This window comes from Metopolophium dirhodum, chromosome 4 (assembly GCF_019925205.1).
Source record: "Metopolophium dirhodum isolate CAU chromosome 4, ASM1992520v1, whole genome shotgun sequence".
Classification (NCBI taxonomy): domain Eukaryota; kingdom Metazoa; phylum Arthropoda; class Insecta; order Hemiptera; family Aphididae; genus Metopolophium; species Metopolophium dirhodum.
Genome location: NC_083563.1, coordinates 22,070,978 through 22,083,601, shown reverse-complemented (window position 1 = coordinate 22,083,601; position 12,624 = coordinate 22,070,978). Strand labels below are relative to the sequence as shown.

At 28.1% G+C, this 12,624-nt stretch overlaps 2 protein-coding genes across 4 annotated transcripts in view; one reads left to right on the top strand and one right to left on the bottom strand.

Moving 5' to 3' along the window:
• Window positions 1-9,511, top strand: part of LOC132943857 (uncharacterized) — a 26,825-nt gene extending 17,314 nt beyond the window's left edge. Inside the window, exons 3-4 of the mRNA XM_061012986.1 lie at window positions 4,873-4,967; window positions 6,507-9,511. Of these exons, the coding sequence (XP_060868969.1) occupies window positions 4,873-4,967; window positions 6,507-6,770 (359 nt within the window). The 3' untranslated portion in view covers window positions 6,771-9,511. The remainder of the gene's footprint in view (window positions 1-4,872; window positions 4,968-6,506) is intronic.
• LOC132943855 (golgin-84) lies at window positions 8,511-12,624 on the bottom strand. 3 transcript variants are annotated; one of them, XM_061012983.1, is made up of 10 exons: window positions 12,052-12,624; window positions 11,589-11,744; window positions 11,344-11,515; window positions 11,126-11,276; window positions 10,824-11,058; window positions 10,461-10,706; window positions 10,071-10,389; window positions 9,940-9,994; window positions 9,717-9,877; window positions 8,511-8,755 (listed from the first exon to the last, which is right to left on the bottom strand). In XM_061012983.1, the coding sequence occupies exons 2-10, from the start codon at window positions 11,702-11,704 to the stop codon at window positions 8,696-8,698; spliced, it is 1,515 nt and encodes a 504-aa protein (XP_060868966.1). In that variant the 5' UTR covers window positions 11,705-11,744; window positions 12,052-12,624; the 3' UTR covers window positions 8,511-8,695. The 3 variants fall into 3 exon arrangements, with proteins under 3 accessions (XP_060868966.1, XP_060868964.1, XP_060868965.1); XM_061012981.1 differs by lacking the exon at window positions 12,052-12,624 and adding an exon at window positions 11,836-12,043; XM_061012982.1 differs by lacking the exon at window positions 12,052-12,624 and adding an exon at window positions 11,841-12,043.

The following is a 12,624-nucleotide window of genomic DNA, read 5'->3' as shown; positions in this document are numbered from 1 at the left end:
AACTAAAACATTGTTTTGATAAATGGATGTACCTATATAGTACCTATATATTTTTTGTCAGTTCATTTTGCTGTTTTTAAGGTTTTGGAAGACATTGATTAAGTTGAGTTGTAGTTGATTATGCCAGGGACGAACCGGAGATGGGTCATGGGGGGGTGTTACACCCCCCCCCCCCCCCACTCGGCAATATTTTATTTTCAGTCGGCAAAATGGAATTTATTTCCACCTGAATTAAAGTAATTTTTTTAAGACGAGGAAAGGAAAATCAAATAAATTGTTTAAATGTTAATATTGTTTTAACTCAATATTTTCGTAATGGGTTATGAAGCGGATTCGCAAAAGTACATCGAGACTGCGGGAATCGGCAGTCGACAGAAGATAAAAACCTAATGAATGGCTCATAACATAACACGCATACTTATAACGATATACCTAATAATATTATATCATGCATATACAGTAGAAAATCGATAAACCGTACCTATATTTCTTTCATCCGTCATCGCATTTAAGCAATGTGGGTATACGGCCTTAGATCATATACTATATTACTATAATATGATCTAACAGCATGTGGCGACGGTTGAGGCGGGCGATTATAATACGTTATCGAGTGAAAATCGAGTGGGATATCCAAAATACGCGATAATCACGTTTCAAAGAAACAGACGAATATTACCGATTATCTTGTATCGTATATAATGTGTGTGTTTGATATCCGTGCAACTGTAGTTGACAGCAGTCTGTTCCTGTTGTACACCTTATTCGGTATTTTAATAATTGTGCTTACTTCGCAAGTTATTTTCCGGTACAAGGCTTTGAAAGTACCACGAGTTGTAAATTGTAATTTTTCATTTAAAACCTTCCCAAGGCTTAAAATATCTTATATCTACATAATATGGTTCATCACTTTTATAATATACGAAATATAGATTATAAGTAGATAGATTAATTAATATAGATATAAAAGATATAGATTTTAAAAATATTGTACATATCTCGTTTCACTCAGAATCTAATATTTTTTATTAAATTGAATGAAATTTTTTAATAATTAGATTAAAACCATTGGTAAATAATTAGGTACCTATACCTACATTTTATGCAAATACAAATATTGAGATTATTTTATATTTATATAGGTTATGATAGAAGAGGACGATTCTTATAATGTAGATAATGATTTGGCAACAATAATAACAAGTGATGAATTATAATTATTATTTATTACCTATTTCATATTATGTTTGTTGATGTTATTTCATTCTGATATAAATTAAAAATAATAAGTTGGGTATTTCTAAGTTTCAACTTCAAATTTAATTTAAACACACATTGGAAAATAAGGTAATAAAGAAATATTATAAATGTATAGCATATTGTAACTAAAAATAACTTAATAGTTAACAAAAATTTTGAATTTCAAATTTTAGTCGGCAATTTTGAAGTATTCACCCCCTATGATTTTTTTTTGAGATCGTCCCTGATTATGCCATTATGCCGGTTTATACTTTCATATGAATATGTCAGCCACATACCTAGTATCAAAGACGAAATAGACAATTCAAAAATTAAAAGTTGAACAATTATAACGAACGGGAACGAAACTTATCTCTGGGTGTAAATAGTAAATTAATTGGTGATCTGGTACATTTCCTGAGGTACCTACTCGTATGTGCAACTGCATTATGAAGTGCACGTGCCGGTTGATAACCAAATACCTAGATACAAGGCCGACGGTATGTATACCTAAATCAAACAGCCTTACTCATCTTAATTCATTATAATTTTCGAATAATATTCTTTTCATACTTTCTGCCTGATCGCGGCTCGTAGCACATCAGATACATTAGCTATATATAGGTTAGGTTAGAAGCACAACCTACAGGCAAAATGACAAAATATTTTTGTTTGTTTTTGTATTTATTATATTATATGTGCATAATTATACATAATCATTTGATTATAATATACGTATCCACTGTATTGTATACGTATAATTAATTAATTTTACAAAAACAATTATTACAAATCAACACTGACATTTTATGCATTTTTGCTTAATGAACAAATTTTTATTTTTATAATTTTATTAATTTTTATTAATACGATTCAATTTTCAAATGGGAAATAGACAATGGTTGAGTACTTAATCAAGTTTAAATTTTATATGTAATTTCAAATTTACATATCTACAAGATTTTATTTTTATATCGTATAAAATGTATATAATACGGTATAATACATACAATTATTATAATATACAAAATGTGATACACATTACACATATAATACAAAAATAAAATGAAATACCGTATTTTTACATCACTATATATACGTGATACGTATACATTATTTAAAAACTGACGATAAAACGAATTGCAATATCGATGAACTCCGTATACCAGATATAAGCTCAGTTAGTATTCGTATCAGCTAGGTATTACTAATGTAATTGATTTGGCTGAAATAAATAAATATAAATAAATTATACCTACGTCAATCAAATAGTTTTTAAGCTTACTATAAAATATATTTATATATCCGAAAACAATTTTGTGTTCATATTTTGAAGTTAGATATTTAAATTATCCCAAACGTAGGCCTCGAGCACCTGTTTTTTTGTCTGTTGGCTCAATTGCAAAATTTAAAAATATTTATAATACACAAAAAAGAATTAATTTTACCTCATCAAACAGGTCAGGTTCAATCGACAAATACATATAGTAGACCTTATATATTTTATTATACATTTGCGAATATCATTTATTTTAGGAAGATGTTGTTTTCATATTGTATGCGCTATTATTCTTGAAAAGTGACAACAATATAAATTTAACAAGATAGTATATTCCTAACATTTGGCTTACATAAATTATTTTCTTCAAATGTATAATGTTTAGATGCGTATGTAGTAAACTGATAACAGTTCAAGTAATACTTATCTCGATTAGTATGCAAAACAGAACAAAAAAAATTCGATGAGGACCTGGGATGAATGTAGTTTTAAACATTTGAATATTTATAAAATAATAAAATAAATACAAATCATACATTGAAAGCTTAGTAGGTATATATTTTAACCTATACCTACTTATACCATAAATTAATACCATACCCACATATAATTATGTTTAAATTTGTTATTTTGATTTTGAAAACTGTCAAGCATTTTTCATCCTATATTTAATTATTTTTAATTGTTATCAATTCAAAACCACTACTGTAATATTTTCCTCTTGTTTCACACATGTGTAGTACACTGCAGTAGTGAGTAGGAATATAATCTTATATTAACTTCTATTTTAAACTTACAACCTGACAACCTATAACTACTGTTTTCATTTTAATTTTCCGACTATTTTTCTAAAAATGTTGATACGCATTTATCTTTAGTGGTCTTTAAATGGAAATGTAAATCCATCTTGATTGGACTAGTGGCTAAAAATCGTTTTACGCGTTTAAAATATTAGCGAAGAAGAAAAGTTTCGTCTAAAAATACTCTACATTTTCATTATTTTGCACCCCACCTTTCCATTCTCAACACGCATAATTTATTGTTATTTAAAACGCATGACGTACACAATATTAACGTTTTTTGTAGGTAATTGCATTGGTAGTTGCATGACGTAAGTGGTATATAATGCGTGTACTTGCATAATTGCATATGACGTATGTATATGGATATATGGTGCATAATATGTAACGCACGTGTGTGTACAATATAAATATAATATCATGCAACGATTATTCAATTGTATATTGTTAACATTTATTATTTTGCACACACTTGGATTCGTAATAAAATTATGAATTATACCTACTGGCAACCACTTACTCATCATTGCTGAAAACTGATAACAACACCATAATAAATGCTGGTCAATAAATATAATAGCTGGTCACTACTAAACGATCTCATTTATTATTTTTTCAATTTTATAGAATTATATTATATATAAAAATTTTTTTTGAGGTGACTGATGTTTTTTTTTTGAGGGGTGAAGAATGTTTTTCTTTTCCCACAGTCTTACTTTCCAAATGCGTCTATGCTCATATAAATAGTGCAGTCTTATTATTCAACTTATCAACAATAATTTATCTATTATTATAGTATTATAACTTATAAGATATTAGTTTAACTACAAAAACGTAATCAAAGATCAGTATTTATCTACTCATACGAATGAATTTAAAATTACATAGGGAATATACAGAAATACAGTTCATAAAAAAACAAAAATGAAGAACAGTTCATAGATTTGATTATGATTTCTTTATCGTTGAATATTGCCCTCTCAAGGCTATGTTTGCAATTACTTATTGTTTTTAACATTTGGCGGTACCAAAAGGGAACCGGAAAATTAATCTATTCATTACTTTGTTTCCCAGTAGCCATAGAATTATCACTTAATTAAATAAAACCTATACAGAAACTCTCGTACAACATCGACTATAGGTACCTATTAATTAGTGTTGATTGAAATTGTTGTAATCTTTGAAAATCCAAAATCTGGTATACGAATCAGTCGCTATAGTGTTTTACACTCTATTAATCTTGGGTTAATTTTGGAATAATGTGACTACGGCGGAAATAATAGAAAGAATCATCATTCATCTGGCATCTGTCAACTTATTTAACTCGTTTTTTTAAGAAAATGTAATTAACTTCACCTCCTATTAACCATTAAAAAATTGGAAAATATTGATATGGCTACAGCCTTCCAGGCACTCGACAGCTTGGTATAATGAATTTCAAAAAACTGAGAGAACATCATTGCTTATACTTTTAAGTTATGAGTACCATTAATTAATGCAATGAATGAAATAAAATAAAGAATATTGTGAAATGAAAAATATTTTTATTTACAGATGTTCGAACTAACCATCAATGGACCCCTTGTCTAAGGAATCGAAATTCAACGTTTAGCAATAAAAGAAATACCTCCTACGCTTCAGCATTAAAGGTAAATTTTCAACGTCGCTAATTTGTACATTACTAATTAATAGCTCATTACAATAATTACAATAGGTACTATAACTAGTATAACTTAACTATATTTTATATACAAGTATACAGTGAAGAATATAGCAGTAAATTTATACAGTACCTAGCTATTATTTAATATTATATTTAAAATATAAACATGTTTACACAATTATTTACATGGTATGAAATCAGTGGCGGATCGTGGATCTAGAATTTGTTTATATATATTTATTTATAAGTAGGTACCTACTTATAAAGAACAACTTCGGAGTGAAAACAAAATTAACCTATTTTTTGGTAATAGTTAGGTATAGGTTACATCTGTACTTTATTTAACAGTAGTTCTACGTGACAACTGACATCTAAGTAGGTAATTTAAAATAAAAAAAAAGTTCAATATGCGGAACAGTGGGTGATTAATATATATCCCAAGCACCCCCTCCCCTAAATCCGCAACTGTGTGAAATCTCAAATCTTTAATGGCGGTTCAGCGTTTGCAAAGGATCGGTAAAAATATTTCCTAATTCCTATCGTTTTACGACTTCAGTTTTTAACATTTAATATTTTAGCAGTAGTTATACAAATTCAATTTGTTCGCGCATGGCCACTCCGGCGCTGCTCTATTCTAATTTGACATCAAATATTTGATTTGAACGTTGGTAAATTTACGATTTATCGATGGCTATCCGCAGGAACGTCTTGACGATTACTGGGGATCAGGGCAGAGTAAAATTGTCGGGCCTAAAATGTCATTATCGTCAGTTGCATATATTATATATGATATATAGGTAAAAGGGGGCAAGGGCGCAAACAGAATTAAACCTATGGTGCCTTGTGATTTGTACCTACAACAATATGAATAAGTAAATTAATTAATAAGACAACACGTCAAATACCTACTTATTACGTTTTAATATAATAATATTGATAAATTAATGTCAATAAAATATATATAGTAGGTAGGTTAGGTTAAAATATAGTAGTATAGTATTGGTACCTATTATGCAGTATAAAAATGTATTATAAATTAACCTTCCTACTTTTTAAATCAGCAATTCCTTTTTCTATAGATAATATAGCTAAGTTAGTAACTTTTTCTCGGGACAGTTCTTTAAAGATGTTTTTTTTTATAATTTTGAGCTTTGAGCTTTGAAATTTTAATTTCAATCATTAACTCATTTAAAATTCGATACATAAATTTGACGTTAATTAATATTTGTAGGCAGGTAGTAAAAATTAGGTACAAAAATTGAATGTATTAAATATAAATAATACATTTTTTTTTTTTTAATTATTATAAACTATAGTTAGGTACCTACTAATGGTACTAGTACTTATCCCAGTTAACATTATCTTATTTGGGCAACAGGGATAAGTGCTCAAGTCTCAAGTTATGACATACATGGGGTATGTGCGTCTTAATGTAAAATACTTGTATAGGTACCAAAATAACATACAATGCCCAGTGGCCAGTACTCATATAAATGTATTAACTATTGGTTTTATGTTGTTGTAGCCGGATGACATGAAGAGGTTACTGCGACGGGATAACGGATCACCCTCATCATCAGATGTGGAGGCGGTGGCAGCGGTAACCGAAGAGCAATTGAACGCAATACGCAAGAGACAAGCCCTGTTGCTAGTTGCCATCCAGACGATGACGCTGTTTCACCACAACCAAATATTGGAGCACAAGCTGTCTGCGTTACACCGGAAAGTGGTGCAGTTTCAGAACAGACAAAGGCAAAGGAACGTCAGATCAGCCGCTGCTGAGGAATAGTAGTTTGTCATCGTACCTATATGATGAGGAGGAAGAGAAGGAGGAGAATGTCACTGCAGTCACATCGAGTTGATTTTTAGTCTAATTTCGGTAAAACAGACAACACACACACAAACACACACATACCACTCGCACATAAGATAAGGAATTATTGTATATATAGGTCGATTATATTATAATTTTATTTATTTAGGTATTCATTTAAATGTTATTATTATTATTATTATAAGTAGTAGTAGTAGTAGTATAGGTATTCGTTTATATTATAATTATTATAGTTTATACCATGCGACGGTGTTAACTGTTAAGTATTAAATATAATTGTGGTCTATAATATATTGTACATAGGTATGTTTATGTTATAGAAACATCGGGTAGAGACAAATATCCTCCAACACTACTATACGCGCGTACCAGTGATATTTATAACGAACAAATTACATTTTAATTGCTAAATTATTTTGTATTACTATTTAATAATCTAGACTGAACTAAATGTGTAATAAACCAAATACCAATGAGCATTTATAAGTTAGGATATTCTGATAGGCGCATCGCCGTCTTGGCCGTAGCTACTCCTGGGATTTAATCGTTAAATTCCAATTTTCAATATTGTATATTATGGTACCTACTACCTATATATAATATATCTAATATACGTCTTATTCTTAAATAATTATAAATAATAATAAAAGAAAAAAATGGTTGTGAGTATGGAAGTTACCTCCAAAGATTTATAATGCGATGCAGATAGATACATAGTAGTGGAATTGTGTGATCCAGAAATACCGAGCATAATCTGTTTGTGTACTGTTCAATCTAAATGGACCTGAAGTTGTATAACCCTATCGTTTCATTTCCGTTGTCGCACGCTATCAAGTTGTATTTTTATTTTTTGCTCATTACGGGTTTAGATTGTTTTTAAAATTGAATAAATACCATATTATAAAAATATAAACAAAAGTCGGAGTGTACTCTTATGTATATAATTCTAAATCTTTTGTTAAGACAATTTATTTTTTATTATATAGTTTGGAATTTAAAGAGAAAATTTATAGAAGTATATTATTATGATAGGTTATTATTTATTTAAGTAAAAATTAAGATGTACTTAGTATAATTATGTGAATATTTTAAGAAAGACCTAATTGTATTTATTTATTTTTTGCTTTAAAATTGTATTACACTTATCAATACATATAAATTTTACCAAAAAAATGTTATACCAATGTGACCCACAGGAAAGTAAGAATGTTGAATGACAATCAAACAAAATTGAAACATACTACCAAAAAAAAATGTATAATCCAATGACAACACTGATAACTTAGACTTTAGACAATCATACCTACATCAGTTTCCGACTTGCATATCATCCAAAATTAAGTTTTAAATTGTTTTTCTCTTGTACAGATCTAATTGACAAGTATAAAAGGCTTGATCGAGGGTTACTATAACAATAATGTTATAATGATTATTGTTTGATTTATATTTTCAAAGCCTCACTATATTCAATATAATTAATAACCTGTCATATATAAGTCAACAAATGGTATCATTGTATGATATAAATATATTACAATTTATTTGATGTCTGTATAATATTATAATGTGTTAATGTTACTTAAAAAAATAATATTATTGGTAAATTGTATAGCGTAATTGGATATGGGAATAACTGATTTAGTATTATTATGATAAGTATGTAAGGATAGAAATATTGTAAATAAAATAAATAAATTAATAAAACTGTTCCTTGATATATAATTCTAAATAAATGATATTCAAAAATAAAAATAAAATAGAAACAATAGATATAATCAATATTATTACATTTAAATAATATAATAATATGAGTGTTTGCTTAATAGAGTACTTGAATATTATATAGATGTTTGCAGTAATAATAAAGTATGAAGGCAATTTTAATTGGTCTCTGGAGTATAAGAGAATAGTATCAACATCACCCACAAATGAAGTATCACCTGAAAAATTGGTTGCATGTATTAATATAGATAATGTAGGTATATATATTTTAAAAACAATTACAACTCTGTAATAAAATATTTTCAATACTGTATGCCTATTAAAATTGGTTAAGAGGATCATACAGGCAGTATATGTTATCTCCATCTTAAATAAGTTAAATTTGCACTCAGCAGTCATCAGAATACATTTTGTGTTGTTGGTTTTAATATTACAGAAAATGTAGGATTTACCTAATATTTTACATTAGATATTAAATCTTAAAATATTATAACTAAAATCTTACTTAAAATATTATAAAAAAAAAACAAATGTACAAACACAGAAAATGATCTTTAAGTTTGATATTAGGTTAATTTACTGTTATATTAAAACTAACAAGACAAATGGATTCAGCTGAATCCAAGTTTGCTATGTTTGTCAGACAAAGACAACACGGCCACTTAACAGTTTTCATTGTTTTTTTTTATATTAACTTTAAAGAAACATGTACATTACTATTAAAAAATAATATAATATAAAACGCCCACATATTTTTAATATACATTTTAGAAAGAAAAATATTTGTGTATTTCTGTATTTGTACAGAAGTATCAATCATTATGTTAAATTGTAAATTGTAAAGTGTAAATAGAAAATATGAATTAATCAAAGCTGTTTATTATTAATTTGTTATTATTGTTGACAATATCTTGTGCTTTTAAACTGTTAATAAATATTACATGACAGAAAAAATTAAACTAGTTTAAATTGTATTTTTTGTTTTCATTTAAATTATTCAAATGATTTTGATTAATTTTCGGAATTTAAGTAATGAAGCTAAAAATGCTGTAATATTGTACATCATAATATACAATACATGCCACAAAATATTTTTATTTACTCAATTATATATAAACTAAAATAAAAACCATTACAACTTTATAAAGTAGACAGTAATTTATATTGAAAAATACTCACCACATAAACAAATAATATAGTTCTTAATAGTGGATATCGTCGTAAATACATTCCTGTTCTTAAACCAAACGAATCTAGGCTGGTATAAGCTCGTTTAACTCCTCTTGCTACACTAGTATCAAATGCTTTTTCTAACATGAAATGAGGCACTTTGGCTTTAGCTAAAATCAAAATCTATGTTGCATAATCATAGTGACAATATTATTAGTAAAAACATTCTTACCATCATCCGTATCATTAACATTGATTATTACATTTGTCTCTTTTTTCAATCTTGTCTAAAATTATTTAAGAATAGTTTTACAAATAAGATATTAAAAATATGTTGTCATAAATATTGTTCTTAAATCATACCTCTAAACTCTCAATTCTTATTGCCATTGAATTATTTTCAGCTAATACTTGTTCTAGGTCAGCTTGTTTACATGCCACAGCCTTTTTAAGTGATAACATCTGCTCATTCATTACTCCCTGACCATTAGTTATGTCTGCATGATTATTACAACTATCATCTGTAAACGATTCTAAATCAATATTTGCAAGCCGTTCTTTAAAACCACTAAGATCGTGTAGTGACTTCTGTAATCCACAATCAATAGAGAGTAAATTACTCTTCATGGCATTTAATTTGGTTAATATGTCTGAGCGTTCTAATTCTGAAGTGCTTACAGTGCTTTAAAAAAATTTAAAAATTATTAAGATAATAGTGTTATTATTGACAAAAAATTAAATAAAAATTATTACCCTTGATCAGCAGTTGCTTGTATATTAACAATTTCTAAATCATTCAAACATTCTTTTAATTTTAGGGCAACATTGTTCAAATTTGTTTTGGTGAATGCAGTCATTGTATTGCATTCACTAGATAAGTTTGTTAATATTTCTTTTTTAACAGTGTTTTTATTTTCAAATTGAATATTATTAAGTGCCATTTCCAGATTTAATTTTTCTGAGGTTAAATCATTAATCTTTAATTCATCCACCTCAATTCTGCACAATATTAGAATATTTTAATTTTATAAATCAAATTAAATTTGAAATAACACATTTTGTACATAATAAATAATTATTAAAATATTATTAATTAATAAAAGGTACTAGGTTTACCTTTTGAGTAACGTTGATATTTCATTTTGTAAAATTTGGTTTTCATGTACTAAATTATTGTCAGAAACTAAATTATTTTCCCCAGTTACTGAATCTCGGGTTTTAGATTTTTCTTTCAACCGGAACATTACATCTTGAGCATTTCGTAATTGTATATGAGCTTCCTGCAGTTCCTTTTCCAAATTAGCGGAATGTCTTTTATTCACTTCAAGTTCCATTGATATTTGATTGATATCTGTAAGTAGTTATATTGTATAAAAAAAATGAATATTAAATGGAAATTCTTCGGTAAAAGTAATTACCTTTATCTGCAGTTTTCAACTTGTATTGCAATAATGACATTTCATTATTTAACGTTCTTATTTCGCTTTTTAACATATGATTTTCTTCGGTCAACGGTTTGGATATTGGATCAATTGAATTATCAATGTAAGTAGTAGACTGACCCTCATACTAAGTGTAATTACGTACTGTTAGATTCAAATAATAAATTATAAGCCAGAAAACGGTTATAACAAACTTGAGATTGGATTGTTGAATCATGACTATTTAAATACTGCAGTAGATGCTCATCTGATATGCGAGAATCACTTTTAGGTTTCTTAATTAATGACTTTGTGGCAGGCGAACTGGGTACAGACGTAATGGGTTTATTTTCGATTTCAATCGACACATTTTCCGATACCGGTGTTCTTAAAAGAAAAAAATAACCATACTATTATGTATATACTTTATTAAGTGAATGTACTGAATCCAAAAAAATACTTGAAAACATCTTTCAGTGGCTTTTCCTTTTGATGTTGTAAAACTACCGCTGTGTTCTGGTCGATTTTATCCAGATAATGTTCAGCTTTACCGGCCAAGTCTATGAGCCATGACATGTCTTCAAGTTAGTAGTTATCCAGAACTCGTTAATGTTCACTGTTCAATTAATACATCGTCAACAAAACAATAAAACTTTAAAACCTTGAATAAAATGTTAAAATAGTTAATAATATTAAATAATAAATACTTCACTATTGTATTGATCACTGTAACAAAGCAAAATAATGCATAGATTAGTATTTAGTACACATATTTTGTAACTATGTAACTTCTTGTCTATAAGTACTATTGTGCCGCGATAAAGAAGCAGTAACTTCGTGATAAAATATTTATAATAATCATAGATGAGATATCTAAAGATAATAATATTATAAATATTGTACTTTATGCATAAATTACCCACCAGTCAACATTTTAGAAAGTAGATGACGTGATTGAGGTCAGTTCTTCCCTTGCAAGGTGTATTGATATCAATACACCTTGTTCCCTTGATAATATTTGTTATTTATAGCTGATAATATTAATCAACAATTTAATTTATTCTGTGCTAAGCTGAAAACAAGGTGGATTGATATGATTGTTCAATCCGCCTTAGGGCCTGTTTAATGTTTTACAATAATAGTTTAAACCTCGGTTACGCCTAACCTACTGATTTTACCGGCCGAATTCGGTGGTTTAACCTTAGTTTAACGATTGTAATACGGGCCCTTAAAGATCATATTATACAATGTAACACGATTTAAGATATGGAGGTTACTAAACGAAGCATTATTTTTGATGATCATTGCATGACTAAATAATTTATTCAGTAATGGCCGGATGGCCCATTGATTGCCCAGACGCCCAGTGCTTATCCTCGATTACGGCCTGCGAGAAGAACAGCTAGCGCCCAACCGGAAATTAATGTAGTTAAACAATTATATTTTCATGATTCATCACTCATGAATTATAATAATAGTTAATAATACCAGTATAA

Bases quoted from the DNA above. Each gene is read 5' to 3' on its own strand.
- LOC132943855 (XM_061012983.1), bottom strand. From the start codon at position 11,704: ATGTCATGGCTCATAGACTTGGCCGGTAAAGCTGAACATTATCTGGAT. The intron at 11,059-11,125 runs GTAATTACTTTT...AACTACTTACAG, and splicing joins GTTGAAAACTGCAGATAAAG to ATATCAATCAAATATCAATG. The intron at 9,995-10,070 runs GTATGATTTAAG...AAATAATTTTAG, and splicing joins TAAGAATTGAGAGTTTAGAG to ACAAGATTGAAAAAAGAGAC.